This window comes from Hyaena hyaena, unplaced genomic scaffold, assembly GCF_003009895.1.
Source record: "Hyaena hyaena isolate Hyena2069 unplaced genomic scaffold, ASM300989v1 scaffold_590, whole genome shotgun sequence".
Lineage (NCBI taxonomy): Eukaryota > Metazoa > Chordata > Mammalia > Carnivora > Hyaenidae > Hyaena > Hyaena hyaena.
The window spans coordinates 1,113,789-1,136,526 of record NW_024081221.1 but is presented as its reverse complement, the minus strand read 5'-3'; the positions used below and the strand labels follow the sequence as shown (position 1 = coordinate 1,136,526).

The window sequence follows — 22,738 nt, the reverse complement described above, 5'->3', positions numbered from 1 at the left end:
CATTGAAGAGGATGATGCAGAAAAACATTTTTAAGTGCCTGCTCCTGGAAAACCTCATTGAACTTGATCAAACGAAACCTCACTGAGCTACCTACCTTCAAACCTTCTGTTTACTAGAAGTGGCTATTGATTACCATTTCTTTTTTAAATTTTTTTCTGTTTACCAAAATAATGCATCTTCATTATAGGAAATTTGCCATAGATTGAAAGGCATACACACAAAGAAATTTTAAATGATCTATCTATGGTTACTATTAATTTCTGTGGCATTTGTTTCTAGTTCTTTATGTACACACATACCTCTAATTTATGGAAAGGAAGATTTCTGAGTACTGTTGTGTTTGAGTTAATGAATACTTGCTATTTAAAATTTCATCCAACTTATAGATTTCTCTCTTCCCTTCAACCTCGTATTAATTAACTGTAAAATGTGACAGGAAGCTGAGACAAACCTTCTCCAGACTGAGGAGTACAAAAGAATTTTCACCAATGTTAAAGCCTCAATTTTCCTGAAGGCTTATGATTTTGAAGGGGACTCTTAGTAACTAAAGCAATTTCTATTGATATGGTAGAGGCATTATCTTAAGGAAGTCTGTGGACTTTAATCAATTGTAAAGAGGAAAAAGAAGAGACTAGAAGAGTCAGAGTCAAATCAGCCCCCCAAAAGGTATGCGCAGGCTCAAAGTCATAACAAAGAAAACTTGTCTCAAAATCAGTTGATTGTGAGAGTTTATGATGCTTTGGCATTTGAGTGGCTTATATCTAAAGGTATCTTCCTTTAGTTTGTTATTTTAAGTACAAGCCAATCTGGCAGATAAATCAGCTTGAATTCTTCCCTTTAAAATTCAAAGTTTTCTGTATTTTTCTATGTATATTGAATTTTTTGGAGCAGCCAGATAATTGCCATTCTTATCTTTCCCATATTCTTGGCCATGCATAATATCTCCATGTATAATATCAGACATAAAGGCTCTCCCAGATTTGAAGCTGTTTTCTTGATCTCAAAGTTTGATTTAAGTGCTAGAGAATATTCAGTTTCCTAATGCAGATTCAAAATGTTCACTTCAAAGAACCTTTTCCTTACACCTTCCTGTGCTACATACAACCTTGTCCTTATACTGCGTATGGGTTACAGTTTCCATCATTCAGCAAAGGAACACCTAGCATTTACTATGTGGAAAGCAGTGAAGTAAATACAGAAACATTTAAGACATTGTCCCTAAACTCAAAGGACTAGTTTAAGAGATAAAACACATCATTAAAATAATAACAACATAAGGCCCAGAGTTCCCTTTTTCTATCTATTCCTTGTCCCATTTATATTAGTTTGGTTCTATAATGGATCAGAAGACTTTTAAACATTGTTATATTATATTATTATATTATATTATAATGTTATGTTATATAGATAGTATATATTTGGAGGAGAGTTTGAGTTTTTTTTTCAGTAGGGGAAGCTCTGTCCTACTTATCACTTGTCTGTATATTTGATCAAAAACAAATAGGAGCACAGGTTGGCGAAAAGGTTTCTTCTAACTAGGGACAAAGAATTGGTTCTGTTGTTAACTTGAAATGCGAAACTCAGGAAAATCAATAGGAGAGCAACTATCTTCCCCTAAAACCCATGAGTTTCCTTTAGCCTTGGTCAAGTACCCAAAGCAATGGAGCAATTTCTCAGTACTGATTTTTTAGGAAAGTTACAAGGATCTGAAGGTTATAAAGGAATCTCTTTCCCTTTCCTCAACAAAGCTCAGTAGCAACATATCTTCACATTTTAGTTGCTTGAATTTATTTCTCAGGAGCTTAGCACCCCTACATAGGGCCTGCAGACCAGCACTGGGCTACAGTTCATATTTATCCCTTTCATACTTCTCTTTTCCCTTTCCTACAAAGTTTCCTGAGGTGTTAAAGAAAGTGGTCCTGATTGTAAATGGCATCACTGGGTAAGACAGAACAAGAAGACAAGAATCAGCACTCTACTCACAAAGATTTCTTGGAAATTCACCAAAGCAACATAGCCCTAGTAAGACTCTAGGCTTGATCCCTTTTCTGCCATTATTCCTACCCCAACCTTCACCAATAAGCACAAACATACAAAGAAAGATCGAATGGGCTCAGTACTACTTGTTATTTCTCTACTTCGCTTTCTTTAACCATCAGGTGCATATACAAATAAGATTAAGTTAAAGTGGATAGCCCTGGAGGTGGTCTGTTTCTCATGACCTTCATATGAGTGCAAACATATGTAGGGACATTGAGGAGGCTAGGTAAAACACTTTGGTCTTCCTCAGAAATTAGAGATGCTAGGGGCACCTGGGCTGCTCAGTCAGTTAAGTGCCTGACACTGGCTCAGGACATGATCTTATTGTTCATAGGTTTGAGCCCCACATCAGGCTCTGTGCTGATGGCTCAGAGCCTAGAGCCTGCTTTGGATTCTGTCTCTCCCTCTCTCTCTGTCCCTCCCCTGCCTGCACTCTTTCTTTCTCTCTCTCTCTCAAAACTAAATATTTAAAAAGTTAAAAAAATAAATTAAGGATGCCTATGCTATTGGCTTCAACATTGAAGGAAGCCAATGTTTAATGAAACCTAGCATTTCCAAGCACTGCCCTGACACTTTATATACATTATGCCACTTAATCTTGTAACAATCTTGGGAAATGGGTATTTTCCCCTATTTTTTGGTGTGGGGTATGATCACTACTTTTTAATCAGTTTTTCAGCATGCATAGAATCACAGAAAAAAAGAGGCTCCTGGGTGGCTCAGTCAGTAAAGCGTCCGACTTCAGTTCAGGTCATCATTTCATGGTTCGTGGGTTCGAGCCCCATGTGGGGCTCTGTGCTGACAGCCAGCTCAAAGCCTGGAGCCTGTCTCAGATTCTGTGTCTCCCTCTCTCTCTGACCCTCCCATGCTCATGCGCTCTCTCTCTCTCTCTCTCTCTCTCTCAGAAATAAATAAAACATTTAAAAAAAAGAATCACAGAAAAAAACATGGCTTTTTTCCCCCCATTCAGTCTAGTTGAAGCCTGGCTCTATAATTTACTAACAGTTTGAGCTTTTGCAAGATCCCCATATGCAAAATGAGGATAATTATATCTACCTTTCGGGGTTGTTGAGAGGATTCAAGATATTATCTATAAAACATCTAAGTCATAACTAATTATATGATCACTGTTTAATATGTGTAGATTCAGTTGTTATTCACCAGACTTTCACTGAGTACACCCTGGTACTGAGTACCTAGCTACATAATTATAGACATAAATCAGATCACACCTGATTTGCAGACACTTACAATCTGGTTGGAGAGACAAATGCATATAAAAGAAAATATAAGCATGTAAATTAGTTATAATAAAGATATTAACAGAGGATGATAGACTCTTAGGCAGAAATGTTTAATTCTACCTTAAGGAATTAGAAATTTTCAAGTAGTAGAGGAGATATTTGCTCTGAACCAAAAAAAGTAGGAAACATATCTAAGATGGCAGAAAAGAAGACAAACAAAAGTTCAGGAAAAGGAAAGTGTACCAGGCATAAAATGATGTGAAGTGTTCTGGGGACAAAAAACAGCTCTGTGGGCTCAAGTGGACAGAAATAAGGTAATAATAATCAGGTCACTTTCTAGAACAGAGCCATCCACTAGAAGTATACAGTGAGCCACATATGTAATTTTGTTTATTTTTTTCATATATGTAATTTAAAATTTTCCAGTAGTCACCTTAAAAAATGTTATAATAACAAGGGCACCTGGGTGGATCAGTCAGTTAAGCATCCCACTCTTGATTTCAGCTCAGGTCATGATCTCATGGTTCATGAGATCAAGCCCTGTATCAGACTCTGCGCTGGGCATGGAGCCTGCTTCGTATTCTCCCCTCTCTCTCCCTCTCTCTGTCCCTCTCCCACTCACATTTATGCATGAGCTCTCCCTGTCTCTCAAAATAAAGAAATAAATAAACTTTAAATAAGTAATAACATATTTTACTTCATATATACAAAACATTATCATTTCAATATTGATCAGTATAAAAATCCTATTAATAATTTTATTATTTTTAATACATGTCTTTAATATCATATGTATATTTAACAATTATAGCACATATCCATTTAGGCTAGCCATATTTCAAGGGCTCAATAGTCACATGTGGGTACTGTATTAAACAGGGCAGATTTAGTGATTAAACAGGCCAGAAGCTCAGGTCAGAACCATGGAGAGTACCAACATATAAATTGGGTGGGAGTAGAAGACCATAAAAATGTCTTGTGGGGAGTTGACGAAGGCAGTCTGAGAAAAAGAAAAAGAAAGCAGTGTGATAGAAGTCAGAAAAGAGAATTTCAAAAGTAACCCATCATTTCCAAAGACAAACTCTTATGCTCACAGACCTGATCATCTTCCAGCATTCTCTATCTCACAGAAGAGCACCACAATCCCTCCATGAGTCAAGCCAGAACAAGGAGTCATTCTTGACACCTCTCACTCTTTTACCCACCATGTGTAATGCATTGCCAACTCCTTTCAATATGCCCTCTGACTCTCTTTCAAATCTATCTACCTCTTTAATCCCTTACTATGCCTCTGCCTTCTATTTCAAATTAATCTCACGTTGTGCACAGATTACAACAAAATCTTTAGTACCCTACACACATCCATTGTAGCACACTTTAATTTATCTCCCCCACTGCTACTGCCAGTACAATCTTTTAATTGATCTTTAATCTGAATGAAACCATTCAAGGCCTTACCCTTTGCTCTTAGTGGAAAGAAAAAGCTCTTACAAGGTTTGTGAACCCCTGCGTGGTGTTGTCCTATGGCCTTTCCATTCTCATCTGTAACTAGTTGCTTCTTCACTCACCACTCTAGCAGCACTGGTCTTTGTTCCATTCTTTGTACTCGCCAGGGTCTCTTCTGCCATGGGATCTTAGCATGTGCTACTCTATCCTGTCTGGGATTTTCTTACCTCCCTTTTTTCCAGGTTTATCCTTATTCATCCTTCAAATCTTATTTTAAGCAGCACAGCTTCAGAGAAGGCTTCTCTGATCATATGAAATCCCTATTCTAGAAGCACTGCTAGCACAATTTTCTTTTTTTCTGAGTATTCATTATAACGTTGCATTTAGTTAATATCTCTCCCTAGACTGTAGGGATGATGTCATGTGATTTTGCTCAGATTTGCACTATCAGTGCTTAGCTAATTGATAGCTTTCATCCAACCATCCATGCAGCAAACATTTACTGAGCAGCAACCTGGAAGCTTGGTGCTGAAGGTGAACAGAACAGGAAACAAAACAGGTCTGGGCTGGGGAAGTTGGGAATCTAGAAATGCTCCTTTGGGGTTCCCTCTGGTTTACTTAGGTTTCAACCAAGAGCAACTGTATATAAATTACAAAGTTATATAAAGTACCTATTATATAGTTTCTCCTGAAAACTTACCCAAATACAATTAAACATTTTTCTTTCAGCTGAAGGCACTCTGAAATCCCAATAGACAGCCTAAGATTACACTATACGGGAAGCTCAGCTAAGGAAACCCAACATGCCTTGTTCCTGGCACCAGTTCTAACCAAAGTCAACATCTTCCTTGCCCTAAGATAATAAATAATGAATAGTTGTCCAAAATTCTGAATTGAGGGGGAGGGGGGTAGAAATTTACCTTTTCTTGAATAATTCAGTTAGGAACAATTTAATCATACTTTGGGGTCTTAACATGAGAAAGACATTTTGGCAACTTCTTTTTTATCATTTCCCAAATATATATAACACCAACTTGAATATTTTAAGTCTTATGACAAATATTCTCATACTTTCCAAATGGAGGATAATGGTGCAGAATGGTTCAAGTACAGTCAAGATACAGCCTTAGCTGACACTCAGTGCAGTGATGACTGCATACAAAGATTTGGGAGAAAAGAAAGGTCGCTTCTGAGGGAAAGAAAGAAAAGCAGGTGTTGGGAGGCAGAAAACTAACATTTATCAGATACTTGCTAAGTCAAGCTCTATTTTTAGTACCTAATTTCTCTTGTTTCAGAGAAATGTGATAAGTGGCTTATTTTTAGAAAACATTTCAGGCTAGACTTGCTCTACATTAATAAGAGAGAGTTGTTAAAATACTTAACTGCTTAATTATTGTCAACACATATGGCACTTACTATGATTAGCTCATATAATCTTCAAAATGACTCTTAAAAAGGTAGGTACTATTATTAACCCATGACATGAATGAGAAAACTGAAGCATGAGGAGGATAAGTACTTGCCCAAATCACAGAGCTAATACATTATAGGGTTTAGTTTGAACCCTGGCAATTTGGTTTTAGAGCCAGTGCTCTAACCACCATGCAAGACTGCCTCTTGAGACTTTTCAATTCTTTTCTTGAATCATCTCAAAAATCACTTGATGGCAGACTAAACTCACATCTTTGTTATAGGATGAAACCATTATTATTTGAAATCTCCAACTGCAATAGTTCTTGAATACCATCTACTTGGGGAAGAGAAAAGACCACAGTCCCCACACTCCACTTATTCATGCTTTACAAAAAAAATCCATAATAACAAAAAATTGGTGAAAATGTAATGAAAATTGTACCAGATTTTAGTAACTCAAATCATTTTCTTGATTGCTATTAGGTTAAGCCACATGAAGTTGATATTATTCAACCATGGTTGGCCTACAAAAATGGCATTCATATGGTTCAATCTAATAGGGAAGTCATACTTCATCACATATGATAAAATCTAAGGAATTATGTATCATTGTCCCTCAGAGGAAGAGCTGCTCAGTGGCCCTTCTGGAGAGCTTTTAAGAATCCCAGCTCTAGTGGACATTCCTTGGACTCTTCCAACACAAAATGACTCCCTGGAAAATATTCAGTGTGAACTCTACCCATGAATCTGAGACCAAGGACATTAGTTTATGAGAGAAGACGGGTTCCTATGATAATATGATATGTTTCTTAAGAACTTACCCTTGGAGGCCAGGGACAGAAGAAATGAGAAGAGTTATTATTTAAAAGGTACAAAGTTTATGTTAGGATGATGAAAAAGCTTTGGGCATAGGTGGTGGTGATGATTACACAACATTGTGAATGTGTTGAATACCACTGAATTGTGCACTTACAGATAGTTAAAATGGTAAATATTAAGTGTATTTTATCACAATAAAAAAGCCTTATCCTTGGAATATATTTAATATTCCCTGTTGCAAGGCTATTGCAACTTACTTGAATTAGGGACATTCATGTGATTATTATCTTAGTTCTGATATTCCTTGGAAGACACTGCAGTAACTGATTGTGTTCCACATTAGTGCCCAGCTTGCCCTGGCATTGTGGGTTAGATTCAGCACCTTTATGTTGGCATAATTTTGGGTTTGGGTTTCTTGATCCATCAGAGTTTTTACCTTGGCCGTTTCTGCACGTGTGCACACGTGTGCACACACACACGTACATGCGCGCGTGCGCGCGCGCGCACACACACACACACACACACACACACACACACACAGTATACCCCTCCCGTTGAGAACCATATGTGTCAGAGATTTGGTAATGAAAATCATCTGCCTTGAAGCCATTGGCTGCCATCTCACATGTTCTGGCAGCCCCTTCAACTTGTCACTCTCAGCTGTCTCATGTCAAATGAGTTAATAAGCTCATTTAGAGTCCTGGTGGGCAGATGTGCATGTAGGTCAAAGCCCTTTCTGCAACAAGAATTGCTGGATTACTAATGATTTTTTCCCCTTTAATTAGGCCCAGGACAGAAATAGAATTTAAACTTTGACGTCTCTGCAGAAAAAAACCTTCACATTGTCTGGCAGCTTGGTTCCAATTCTTCATTAAATAGATATTTTTACTTACAATCATAAAAGGATTCTTCTCTTTACAGTGCTATACACTGAGCATCACAACCTTGTTCAAAGTTGTTAGCCTGCCAGGTACACCAGGGTGGCTTGGTTGAGCATCCGACTAAGGCTCAGCTCATGATCTCTGGGTTTGTGAGTTTGAGCCCCGCATCGGGCTCTGTGCTGACAGCTCAGAGCTCCGAGCCTGGAGCCTGCATTAGATCTGTGTCTCCCTCTCTCTCTACCTCTTCCCCACTCACACACACACACTCTCTCTCTCAAAAATAAATAAACATTTTAAAAAATTAATAATAAAAGTTGTTAGCCTTCCAGGAGAACCAGAAGGCCCATTTTTGGTTTTGGATAATTGGGAAAGCTGACATGTTCAAGTACCCCGACTTAAAATGCTTTGCAAGAAGCAAAAAATATAGTCATTCTGTTAAAAGAGCCATGATTGTTAGGTTCTTAAGTTGTGTGAGAGCTGAAATAAAGCCACATATATACTTGTTGGAGGAGGGAGTTTAAAATTCTTCATAGTTGTTCATATCTGTGGTATTGAACTACTTCCAAACCATAAGTGAAATAATATTTATTTTTAGTAGGTTGACCTACGAAGCTAATGTTGAGTCGAATCAAATATTTAAATAATGAACAAAACAAGAATGTATTTTTAAAGCTACTAAATCTTCATTAATGATATTTCTGCTCCTGCAAAAAGAGTAATGTTACAGAAAATAGGAGAATTTAAGTTGTATATTTGAAACTGAAAAGAAAAATTAAGTCCCACATCTTCTTGCCTCTCCTAGAAAAAAGTGGAAGCATAAGAACACATTAGATTATTTAACACACAAGAAGCTTTTGATGCTTTATGTCAACACTGTTCTGTTTCCCTTTATAATCCCAAGATCCTGGAAGAATGGTCAGAATTCTTGGCTATTGTACTCTTCTCCTTTGTCACCTCCCCAATCTCCCTATTTGAAACTGTGCCCTCAAGGGTTCCAGTAACCTCAAAGTTGACAAACTAAATGACTCTGTTGGGCTCCTGCCTATTTCACTTGTCTGCAGTTTAATACTGTTGACAACTCATTCCATTTAAGTGCTCATTCATCCATTCATTCAACAAATACTTCTTTGTTGCATATAATTTTTTTTCTTTCATGTGATAGGGGTGGTCAGGAGCACTAGATCTTCTGCTTTGGATTTTTTTTTTTTAAAGTGATGGACCTGCACATATTTGTCCAAATCTCCTGCCAGTGGTTCATATCTGAAAGGCTAGCAATGTTTAAAGGTATAATGCATGGAAAGTAAAAGGAAACTACTAGCTACCAAAAATATCTGCGTGTACATTCCTGGTAGCTATTGCAAAGGTTGACATTCAGCCCTCTTTTCAAAATTGACTTCTTTTTGGGGCTCCTGGGTATCTCAGTCCATTAAATAACTGAATCTTGGCTGAGGCTCAAGTCATGCATGATCTCACAGTTTGTGGGTTCGAGCCCGTGTCAGGCTCTTCACTAACAGCGTGGTGCCTGATTGGGATTCTCTTACCCTCTCTCTCTGCCCCTGCCCCACTTGCTTTCTCTCCCTCTCAAAACAAATAAATAAATTTTAAAAACTTATTTTAAAAATTAAAAAAAATAAAATTGGACTCTTTTCATCGAACATTATCAAGAAAGCAGGTTGTTGTGTAGAGATTTACTAGGCTTACAGTTTCAGTTTTAGGATTTGTACATTTAATTTTTATTTACTTATTCAAAAGAATACCAGCTACTTAAAAAACATGTATTGTCCTTGGAAATTTTAAAAAAGGAGATGAAACCATAACGGAGTTGGATAAGGAAGAGGAGGGTGTCCAAGAATCATGGTCTGGTGCAGAACCATGGAATGGTCTTAGTGTTTGATTTGCCCTCACTCCTCTTGAAACATAGGTTCCCTTTATTTGTTGATATGAGATTCTTTGTTTATTTTGAATGGATGGATGAATGTTTGATTTACTGGGGATTATTTACCTTCCGCATATCTATTTATTAAACCAGATAAGACTGGTGCTATTTCTCTGTGGGTTTTCTTAACATCTCAGAAGTAAAAGTGAGTTAAGACAAAGTCTCATACATAAAAGGACTTTGATTTTCCTACACTTGAGTGTAGCACAAGAGGAAAAATCTTAGTGGAGAAAAAACCTACAGGAAATAGATGAATGTCCTAGAGTAAAATAATGGGAGAGGTTACGAGAAGGGAGGTAATCCATCCATTAGGATAAATTAACATGTAACATAATGTCATTTTTCATTGAGGATTAACGTGTGGTACTTTCACTTGGGAAAGTACATCAGAGATTTTTCCTAGTGCTCTTTTGGCCCTAGCACTGAAGCTCTAGGACTAGGATATTTCAGCTTGTCACAAGCTATTTTCTGCTCAAGCCACAGTGAGCAGTCATCCCTCCCAGGAGCACAAAGAGGGTCTTGGAAAGAGCCAATGTGCATGAGATTTGAGAAGGAAATACCCTTCAAAAATAACATCAGAAAGACATCAAGAAATGGCAAAAATTACCTAATGTGGGCTTGGCACACCCAGCATTCTACTGTGTTTATTTGTATAAAACTGATTTTGTAATTTGCTCTCTGTGAATTGAAAGGCCTGCAATCTTGAGCCATTTTTTTTCTAGTTATAATAACTAGAGGGCCCATTTGTGGACAGAAGGAATTGCAATCTGAGCTGTCACAATAGCCCTTGGAAGTTGGTATAGGACTCTTAGGTATTCAATTTTTACTCAGAAAAAGCACAGTGCTCTCTCCAGAGTTATAGCATTTTCTATTTGGTCCTCAGGATAAGGCTTCTCAGGCACTTGTGCGATTATAATACTGATTTTGGAGACTGATAGGATGTCCTTCTGAATGCCATTGCATGGCCTCTGTATATGGGGGAAACTGAGGTGGCCTCAGAGCCACAGCTTCTTTCTGAGAAACATCTATGTTTTGTTTCTTAGGCAACAAGAATAGGAGCTACTTTACATGTGGAATTATTAATAACAGAAATGATTTGTGAAACTGGGCCAGAATCACATTTTTCCTTGATTTATCACATGCAATTTTTTCCTACTGTTCTTTGACCACCTTTCTGCAAACCATCTGATGAAGAACATCAACTACTAGAGCAATAAAATGTGACTATAGCTCATGAGAGAGGCGATCCATAAATTCAAAACATAGAGAGGCCCCATCTAGAAATTTGTATGGAGTCTTTGCAAATGTTACAAGTCTAAAGATTTCTGTTTTAAGGTCTCCTAAGACACAAAATATTTGAAGTGCACAGTACTGGTTTCTTTTTCCCATGTGATTACCTTACTTCTCTTCCTGCATTTTCAGATGAACATTATAACCAAATAGAAATACACCTCTCAACAGACTGCTATTTCCAGACAGAGTACACGAGAAGAGGGACAGACGCAATTTCCATACTGTCCAAACAAATGTGTTTATTTCAGGTCAACCATCAAGGAAATTCAGCAATATTCCTAAAGAGGTAAATATAATATAGTGGTTAAGAGCACACTGGCTGGGTTTGAATCCTGGCTCTGTCCCTTACTAGCTATGTGGACTTGGACCCATTGCTTAAACTCTCTGTGCCTGAGTAGCCTAATATGTACCATGGGGTAAGTCTAGATTATGCCTCAAAGGGTGGTATTATATTAAATGAATAATTAGAACTATATATCTGTTGGGGCAGCTGTGGCTCAGTCGGTTAAGTGTCTGTCGGCAGTTCATGAATTCAGGTCCCACATTGGGCTCTGTACTGACAGTGTGGATCCTGCTTGGTATTTTCTCCTCACTCTGTCTCTCTCTCTCTCTCCCTCTCTCTCTCTGTCTCTCTGTCTCTCTCCCCCTCCCACACGTGCTCTCACTCTCTCAAAATAAATAAACTTTAAAAAAAAGAACTATATATCTGTACATAGTACATATATAATAAGTGTTATCGATTATTTTTTTAACTGTTTATTTATTTGTTTTTAAGAGAGAGAGAGAGCACAAGTTGGGGAGGAGCAGAGAGGGAGACACAGAATCTGAAGTAGGCTGTAGGCTCTGAGCTGTCAGCACAGAGCCTAACACAGCCCTTGAACTCACAAACTGTGACATCATGACCTAAGCCAAAGTTGGATGCTGAACCAACTGAGCCACCCAGACTCCCTTGTTATTGATTATTACAGAAGTTTCAAAATAAATAATCCTCCCAGTGCCCATTAGAAAAGACAGAATTACTAGATTTTAGAGTTTTTCTGCACAAATTGCAATAATAATTTCTGAAGAATATTTTGTAATAAAATGGTAATGGATGAAGTATGATTATAAACATAACATTATTTCCAGATTGAGGAACAAATAGTATATTAAGTCTTTAAGATTTAGAAGTACATTCTGAGACACAAGATGAAATTATTTCCTGAAACCTGACTTTTAAGAGAATATACAAATAAATGTATAAAATTTAAAAAAATATTTTTTTCATTTTTGAGAGATAGAGTGCAAGTGGGGGAGGGGCAGAGAGAGAGGGAGAGAGACACAGAATCTGAAGCAGGCTCCAGGCTCTGAGCTGTCAGCACAGAGCCCGACGTGGGGCTTGAACCCACGACTGGTGAGTTCAAGACCTGAGCCAAAGTTGGATGCTTAACTGACTGAGCCATCCAGGCGCACCCCTAAAATTTTTAAAAAATTTAATGATCAATGCAACATGCACCTCTGATTGACAGATCCAAAGAGAAGTAGGAATTAGTAGTAATCTTGAAGAGTTAAAACACCACTAAATTTGTAAGTATAAACGAGAAGGAAAAAAGAAAACCACGCTACTACCTCAGTTGCCTCTAGCAACCCACAACATTCTTTAGAAATTGGCATCTTCAATTGGCAATGAACTTTGTATATTCACCTGGCAGTGAATTTTGTGATCAAATCCTAAGTGGTAATTTTATGTTATGTATCCTTTCCCACAATAAAAAAATTTTTTTTCAGAGAGGATCTTGGAAAATTCATGAAGTTCTCAAATGCTTTTGGAAAAATTACTCCTCTTAATGATGATGTGAAAGTCAAGCATGAAGTGTTATTACATCAGAACATTACAAGCTCCAAGCTCCCCTAAACACACAGCTGGATTTATTCTTTCTAAGAATTAATGCACTGGTGGAATGAAAAGCTATATTTTGTTTAAATAAATTTATGTTAAAAGAAAAACCTAAATAGTAATTTATGAGAGATAAAGATAAGTGAGCAAATGATGACACCTTTTTATGGACTGCCACTAACCATCTCCCAATGCTACATGCCCTGTTCTCAGCCCTGCACGGGTCCTCCCCAGAGCTGATGAGCCTGGCTGTGCCTCTGCCTTTGGGAGGCCATTTGATAGCTGGACTTCACTTCTCATTTTCCAAAATGAAAACTTTGGGCCAGTGTGATCTCCTCATATACTTGGTGGCTCGAATCTTCTATAATTCTATCACTGTTAGAAACTCCAACACTGATATCTGATTTTTTTTAATGTTTTTAATTTATTTCTAGGAGAGAGAGACAGACAACGTGAGCAGGGGAGGGTCAGAGAGAGAGGGAATCACAGACTCTGAAACAGGCTCCAGGCTCTGAGCTGGCAGTCAGCACAGAGCCCGACACGGGGCTCGAACCCACGAACTGCGAGATCATGACCCAAGTGAAAGTCGGACGCTTAACCGACTAAGCCACCCAGGCGCCCCTGGATTATTAATTTTTGTATAAAAGATATACAAATTATGTTTTATAATTATAAAAATAAAAAGTTAATTTTTAACATTTGAATTAAGTTTTTCAAACAATATCTCAATCCCATAGACTAACATTTCCAAAATCANAGTCAGCACAGAGCCCGACACGGGGCTCGAACCCACGAACCGCGAGATCATGACCTAAGCGAAAGTCGGACGCTTAACCGACTAAGCCACCCAGGTGCCCCCACTGATATCTGATTTTAAGCCTCTTTTTCACAAACATGAAAATGATCATCTTAGGTAACCAAAGAATCCTACAAATAAGTGTGGACTGTCAAAATGTTTTTTATTCTTGCTGCTGGATTTTATCGACTACCAAAGCAATTTTAGAAAAACTTCTACTCAGTATTCAAGAGATCCATTTCTTTTCCCCAGAGAGAATTAATCATAGGCAAGGACTGGAAAAGGCAGTTTTCCCAGATGAAGCTTAAGCACACTCCCGCTGAGAAGCTCATTCTATTTTAATTTGCCAATTAAAAGTGGCCTGGGAAATCACACGTTGTTGTTGTCGTCGGTTGTTGTTATCTCATTAAAAATACTATGCTTGTCACTCTCTTCCCTCTCTCTGGAAAAAGAACACTCAAGTAGCCCAACTGCTCCCCACAGCTTGAATCTGATAGTACCCTTAAAAGATTGGCTTTATCGAGGGTCCATTGAGGATGACACCTTCTGCTGTTATTACTGCCACAAATTCCACAGATCTTTAAGTCACTAACAACACTATTTGTTGGATACTTACATATCCATGAAATTTACTAAGCATTGAGAAGTTTAAAAGGTACTAAAAAGCTTGTTTTCAGCAAATTAATGGCCACTCTGATTACAAAGCAGAGCCTATCCAGGTCTGTGAAAGATCCCAGCCAGAGCATCTTTTGGTTCTATTTGGCTCTTATTCAACTCCTCCCGATCTGTCTTGCCTGGTTATCTGTGGAATGACATTACAAGCATGGTACTGATGGTTGAGATGACACCCTGTAATAATTTGTAAAAGCTTGAACATTGTTGGCATGACAGTCACAAATTTCCTTCTCTTATAAACGACATATTGAGTTGACATCATAAATGGGGAAATAGAATGATTTGAATTTGTTGCTTGTTACTACTTCTCAGCTTCTAGTGAACCACAAAATGACTCTAGGGCAGGAGAAAGAAGGAAATACTGCAAAGATTCTGAATAATGGCTTCTATTTAATAATACCCCTCTGAATAATATAATAATAAATGATAAAACCATGCCACTGATGTCTTGCATGTACTTGAACATGATTCTGTGTATATACCTGCAGGTTATTACGTACTGCCAAAAATACATCCTCAAAGAGTCCATTGACTTCTGCTTAATAAGAACATACATTCCTATAGCTCGCCAGGGGAAAGGCACTCTGCCTGTCTTTTTTAATCAAACGGTTTTATTACCTTATTGCCTTGAAATCCCTTCGGGCCTGGATCCCCTGGAGGTCCACTAATGCCCTGCTCCGAGGTGAAAACCAACAATTAGTTCTATATATAAAAGGCCAAACAGGAAGGAATCATTCACTAAGATCCCTAGAGATCCTGAATTTAGAAGTCAGACTATATATCTGAATTAAGTTAGGGTTAAATGTGACTGAGAAATGGAATGAGATAAAGTTTCTCCTGTCAAGTAGGCAGCTTCTAAAATAGTACTTAAGCTGAGAACAAACATTTATTAATGAGGTGTTTGCTTTCTAAGCCTGTTTCCAACCCTACCCCTGTGCCAGACACACTTTTTGAAGAATTTGGAAAGAACAACTTTTTTTTTTTTAAATAGCTAAGGCATTTATAACTGAAAGTTGGAGGTTCTAATGACCCCATAATAACCTGAGTTACTGCCCTGCGCTGACACAATTCCAGGTCAGAGCAAAGGACTGACGGTTAGCTAGATGTTGTCTAGGAAATCTTGCGTCAAGTTGTAATTTTCAGTGGACTTTTTGAAATGCGGAAATGAATTCTTCATATATATACATCCTCCGTCCGTGAAAACTTTAGACTGTGCAAGTTCCCAGACTGGAAAGAAAACGGATCTAAATTATTTTCTAAAATCTATGGAATATGTTTAACCTATATAAATGTCTTCAAAATCTATTCCATGTTATGGAGCATTAAGTACTTATAATGAACATGTTATTATTGTTTTAGCTAAATTACAATGTAATGCACAGTTCTTCCAATTATATTACACTAGCAAAGCAAAAATAGTTACAGCCCGCTTTTCACTACTTTGACTTTATTCATCTTCCTAGACTCAAATAGTTAAACTTTTATCCTTCTACTAAGTAAACTCAGCAGCTGGTACCTATCGTGGGGGAGCCTGAATTAGTCTTTCAAAGCATTAGGGCAGTGATTTCCAAACTTTGTTGCACACTGAAATCACCTGGGGATCTTTAAAACTGCTGATGCCTGGCTCCAATCCCTAGACGTTCTGATTGAATTGGTAGAGAGAGCAAATGGGCAAAGAGATTTTTAAAGCTTCCTAGGTGATTCTAATTCCATTGTAGATTTGGTTTATCCTCCTTACCTGAAGTCCTCTGGGTCCCTTTGGTCCATATGGCCCTAAGGATCCCTGTGGAATAAAATTAATGGTAAGTTGTTCTAAATATCCATCTTCAAAGTGCAATGATTTTAGGTGGAGGAGGAGAGAATGTGTTCTCAGTGATGGCCAAGCAAACAGATACATTGTTAACAAAATGATCCTAAATAATAAGCCAATTTGAGGTCAAATTTTTCTTCAGTAAACTCCATGAAAACACAATTTTAGGTGTAAGTCCTTCATCTGTGTATTGAAATTTTGGTCAGAGCAAATAATTTGTTCCTTAAGATTCTTTAGAAGAACACTTGGTAGAATATTGTTTCTTTCCAACAAGGCAGTCAGTTAAATTAACAATTTAGTGAGTTTCCACAATATCTAGATCGCTCTTTTCCCCATCTTCAAGACATGCAACTTGACAAAACAATGTTTATACTCAATGCTCTCTAATAGAAGGTATTTCAATATGTTTCATAACTAAGAAACCCTTTGAAATTTATTTTTATGAGAGTATAATACAGCCTAGTCCCTCTTTTCTTAGATTTTCACCTTTTCTCTGTTTAGCAAAATATAACCTGTTCATAATAGACACACCTTGGCAATTAAAGAAAAGAAGCAAAGAAACAGAAAAAAATCACACAGAACCAGCTGCTGTTAACATTTTAGGCATATAGAATATTTTTCTTCAGATAATTTATTCAAGTGTGTCTGAAATTTTGTGACCTACTTATTTGGTCTTCCATTGTATCAAAAATATTTTTTCCATGTAATTAAAAACTCTCAGTAAATGGGAAAATATTCAAGAGTATGCATCTATTATAATTTATTTCTCTAGTTTTGACATTTAAATTGTTTCTGACTATTACTATTTTAAATAATATTGTAATTAATATCTTTGTTCATAAGTCATTTTCAACTTCTGAAAAATTCCTAAAGACAGTGTCCTGGAAGAGGATGATAGACATTAAGATGATGAGCACATTCAAGACTCTTTCTCTTTTGTGTCTCACACCATACATGGAAAGAAAAAGCAAAATGTTCCTCTCTAGAGTTTGTTCCGATTTCCATTCTTACTACCTGAGTAGAGAAAGTGTATCTTCACCTTAACAGACTCCCCATCAATGCTGAATATTATATATTATCTCAGTGTTTGCTAATTTGATAAGTAAAATAATATTTTAATGTGTTAATTTCACTTATCTGATCTCTAATGTATTTTTTCATTTACTAGCCATTTATATTTCCTCTTGTGTCTCTTCATGTTCTTTACATGTTTGACTTATAAACTTTTATGAACTCTTCATGTCAAGGACACCATATTTCATTGACGCTAGACATGCATTTTTTTTCAGATCTTTATATCTCTAATCCCAAGATACATCTTACAATCAATTGCATCTTCTGTTTGTAATTGGCAGCACTTTTTCTTTCTTTTTGGCACAGAAAATAATAAGGCATTTAACAATCCCTGGCACCTTAGTCAATGAAATATGATATGAACTCTTTGTCAACCATTCTCATTTCAAATAGTTTTCAACAGTTACTGTTTAACTTTCATTTTTGTTCTTCTCTGTCCCCCTTCTGTATTTTCAAGTCTGTGTCCAGCTCCCAATTTCAATTACCCTCCAGGCAGAATCCATTCATTTCTACAGTTTTCGTTTTACCCAGAGATAATTATCAAGCCTACATTTTTTTCAGATCCACCTGGCCTTTAACTCCACAGTACGTTAAAAGCTTTCTCAAAGTCTCAAGCTATTTAAAGTGCTTGGTTACACAGGCCGGTATCATTATCCTATTTTCTACTTTTCACCTTCTGTCTCATTTTTTCCCCTTGACTCTCTCCCATAATTAAAATACAGATATTGAATGAGTTGAGTATCTTGGTAGCATGCTGCCAATAGTTTTTCACTATAATGAAAACTAGTTTTATCCTGTACATTTTTGGATCCTTTGTCATTATGTTTCAAAAGTACTATTTCTGACCTGTTAAGGAACTCCTTAATGTATTTAATACTGTCTCCATTTTAAATACTTTATTCATATTTATTGTTTAGTGAAAGATTAATACCTACCCAATTGCCTGTGGCTTACTGCAATTCAAAATTTCAAACTGCTATCTACGCCTAGTTCTGCCACATTATTTATAACTATTTCATTAACCTATTCCATAGAGTTCTTCACTCTATTTTGTAAAGTGTTTGTTGTCAGTGTTTACATCTGGAAAACAATTCCAGATGCAAAGACCGATTGGAGCTTGAACTGACTTTGCTGGTTAAATTATCCTTTTTGTCATAACATTCCGTAGGCTTAGCCTCAGAGGTTAGGGGCCACAAAGCAAAGTTTTAAAGGTCCATACAAAAGGTATGTGGGGGCTCCATTAACTAAAGTTAGGTATGGCTTTGTTTTCTGTTTCATGTTTTACATATGGGAAAACTGAGCCAATAACTTTCCAGCCCCAAACAGATCCCAGCTTTCCCAGCTTGTTAGCATTTTAAAAACATGTTCCTTACTTTGTCACCTTTTATTCCTGGTTTGCCACATTCTCCATTTTCACCCTAAAAAAATAAAGAAATGAAATAAGTAAGAAGACCTTTGCAGTCATTTAGAGTTAGGATGTTTTAAAAAGGCTTATTAAAACATGAGCACCCTGTTGGGTTACACAGAATTTTAGCCACAATCCTGTGGGTTATTTGGGCACTGCACTCTGAAACATTTTATCCACGAGTCATCTTTCACTTGACAGCATCAAAGCAGTGATACCACCTAGTAAGGGTTAACATTTTTGAAAAGTAGATGAAATTTAGGGGAAAGAAACTAAGGTTTACTGAGTATCTACCATATGCTCTTTGCATATGTGATTTAAGTGAATCCACATTACAGCTCAATGAGATCAGTTTTACAATTGTATTTAAAGATGAGAAAACAAGCTCATCAAGATAACTTCCCTTAAATAAGCAGCTCTGATTCAGAGTCCCTATTTTTTCCGCACTGTATTCCAGCCTGAGTACCGCCTTTGATCAATTGTTAGTGTTTGCCTAGAGAACTATGAGGGAAAGGTCCTGATACCACATCTCGACTTGGTGGGGAAAGGAGCCATGAGGAGTTAGCAAGGTCTTCTGGGGACGGGCAAGGTGGCAAACATACTATATATTTCCATCACCACACTCTACTGCCCTGCCTTTCCTGGCATATTAATGAAAAGAGAACTAACATTTAAATTATGCTTTACAGTTTATGATTGATGTTATTTAGCAGACATTATCTCACATAAGCTGACATGAACTCTCTGACACAGATATTATTAGCCCAATTTTACAGACAGAGAATCTGTGATTCAGAGGGTTAAGTATCTTGCTCATGTAGAATGAGAATTGGGACCTCTGAATGCTAATCCATTGTATCAGACTTCTAAGACTTTGCATAATTAGAACCAAAAGGTATCAAAGGCAATTAGAAAAACAGCTAAAGTTAGCATTTTCAACACTTTCATACTTTTATCTGAGCCTCAAAGCAATTGATTAAAAAATATTTTTTTATATGAGCTTCAGCAATCAGACAACACAAAGAAATACAAGACATCCACACTGGCAAGGAGGAAGTCAAACTTTCACTCTTCACAGACTACATGATACTCCATGTGGAAAACCTAAAAAGACTCCACCAAAAAACTGTGAGAACTGATCCATGAATTCAGCAAAGTTGCAGGATATGAAATCAATGTACAGAAATCAGTTGCATTTCTATACACCAATAATGAGGCAGCAGAAAGAGAAATCAAGGAATTGACCCCATTTACAATTGCACCAAAACCCATAAAATACCTAGGAATAAATCTAACCAAGGAGGTCAAAAATCTAAATACTGAACACTACAGAATATATTAAAAATTTCAGAAGATGCATAAAATGGAAAAATATTCCATGCTTATGGATTGGAAAAACAAATATTGTTAAAATGTCCATACTATCCAAAGCAATCTACGTATTAAATGCAATCCTTCTGAAAATAACACCAGCATTCTTCACAGAGCTAGAACAAACAATCCCAAAATTTGTATGGAACTGGAAAAGACCCTGCAATAGCCAAAGCAATCCTGAAAAACAAAACTGGGGCACCTGGGTGACTTAGTCGATTAAGCATCCAACTTAGGCTCAGGTCATGACCTTACTGTGAGTTAGAGCCCCGTGTCAGGCTCTGTGCTGACAGCTTGGAGCCTGGAGCCTGATTCAAATCCTGTGTGTCTCTCTCTTCCCCTCCCCACTCTCTCTCCCTCAAAAATAAATAAACATTAAAAATAAATGAGTAAAAGAAAACCAAAGCTGGAGGCATCCCAATTCCAGACTTCAAGCTGTATTACAAAGCTGTAGTCATCAAGACAGTATGTTACTGGCACAAGAACAGACACTCAGATCAATGGAACACAATAGAGAACCCAGAAATGGACCCACGAACATATGGCCAACTAATCTTTGACAAAGCAGGAAAGAATATCCAATGGAAAAAAGACATTATCTTGAGCAAATGGTGTTGGGAAAACTGGACAGCGACATGCAGAAGAATGAAACTGGACCACTTCTTACACTATACACAAAAATAATCTCAAAATGGATGGAAGACTTAAATGTAAGACAGAAAGGCATCAAAATCCTCAAAGAGAAAACAGGTAAAAACCTCTTTGACCTTAGCCATAGCAACTTCTTACTTGACATATCTCCAGAGGCGAGGGAAACAGAAGCAAAAATGAATTATTGGGACCTCAGCAAGATAAAAATCTGGACAGCAAAGGAAACAGTAAAACTAAAAGGCAACTGACACAATGGGAGAAGATATTACATATGACATATCAGATAAAGAGTTAGTATCTAAAATCTATAAAGAACTTATCAAACTCAACACCTAAAAAACAAATAACCCAGGAGCACCTGGGTGGCTCAATCTGTTAAGTGTCTGCCTTCTGTTCAGGTCATGATCCCACAGCTCTTGGGTTTGAGCCCCATGTCAAGCTCTGTGCTGACAGCTCAGAGCCTGGAGCCTACTTCAGATTCTGTGTCTCCCTCTTTCTGCCCCTCCCTTGCTCATGCTCTCTCTCTCTCTCTCTCTCCTTCAAAAATAAATAAACATTTAAAAAAAACAAAAACAAATAATCCAGTGTAGAAAAGGGCAAAAGGCATGAATAGACACTTTTCCAAGGAAGACATCCAGATGGCTAACAGTCACATGAAAAAAGGCTAAACATCACTCTGCATCAGGGAAATGCTAATCAAAACCACAATGAGATTCCACCTCTGACACCTGTCAGAATGGCTAAAATTAACAACTCAGGCGACAACAGATATTGGTGAGGATGCAGAAAAGAGGAACACTTTTACACTGGTGGTAGGAATGCAAACTGGTGCAGCCACTCTGGAAAACAGTATGGAGGTTCCTCAAAAAATTAAAAATAGAACTACCCTACGACCCAGCAATTGCACTATTGAGTATTTATCCAAAGGACACCCTTTGAGTGCTGATTCAAAGGGACACATGTTTATGGCAGCACTATTGACAATAGCCAAAGTGTGGAAAGAGCCCAAATGTCCATCAACTGATGAATGGATAAAGAAACTGTGGTATATATATATACAACAGAATATTGCTTGGCAATCAAAAAGAATGATCTTGCCATTTGCAACAATGTGGATAGAACAAGAGTGTATTAGAGTGTATTATGCTAAGCGAAAAAAGTTAAAAAAGATAAATATCCTATGATTTCTCTCATATGTGGAATTTAAGAAACAAAACAGATGAACATAAAGGAAAGGAAGCAAAAATAATATAAAAACAGAGAGGGAGACAAATCATAAGAGACTCTTAAATACAGAGCACAAACTGAGTGTTGCTGGAGGGGTTGTGGATGGGGGGTGGCTAAATGGGCAAGGGGCAGTAAGGAGGACACTTGTTGGGATGAGCACTGGATGTTATATTTGAGTGATGAATCGCTAAATTCTATTCCTGAAATTATTATTACACTATATATTAACTAACTTGGATTTAAATTCAAAATAAAACCAAATAAGAAATATTTATTTGAGCATAATTGACAGTGTTACATTAGCTCCAGGTGTACAACATGGTGATTCAACTTCTCTATACATTGTGCAATGTTCACCACAAGTGTAGCTACCATCTGTTACTCTACAATGCTGTTACAGTATCACTGACTATATTCCTTGAAAGCAATTCATATTTTTAAGATACGGCAACTCAGTTGGAGAAGTTAAATGAATTACTTAAATGCACATGGCAGCCAGTGACTCCTACTCCAGTGCCCTCCCTACCAATATCTGTTTCTGCTCCTGCTTTATCATCCATGTGCTACAAGCATGCTTTTCAAGGTGCCACCGCACAGTGACATAAGAAACTTGCACTACAATGATCACTGCCCTGCTTCCTTTATTAAAGAAGTCATGCTGTGAAAAATGAATGTCAACGGAACTAAAGCAGTGTATTTAGTGACACAGTGGATTTATATTCTGGTACAAGCTTTATCTCATCACAAAATACCAACAAACAGTTGACAGGTTGACAGCCA

The 22,738-nt window shown here is 37.3% G+C and overlaps 1 protein-coding gene across 1 annotated transcript in view; it reads right to left on the bottom strand.

The window, feature by feature from the left end:
• The window catches only part of COL28A1 (collagen type XXVIII alpha 1 chain), a 163,941-nt gene that overhangs the window by 119,095 nt on the left and 22,108 nt on the right, over positions 1 to 22,738 (bottom strand). The window contains exons 8-10 of the mRNA XM_039256844.1: positions 18,678 to 18,722; positions 16,159 to 16,203; positions 15,039 to 15,092 (exon numbers count right to left, since the gene is read on the bottom strand). Of these exons, the coding sequence (XP_039112775.1) occupies positions 15,039 to 15,092; positions 16,159 to 16,203; positions 18,678 to 18,722 (144 nt within the window). The remainder of the gene's footprint in view (positions 1 to 15,038; positions 15,093 to 16,158; positions 16,204 to 18,677; positions 18,723 to 22,738) is intronic.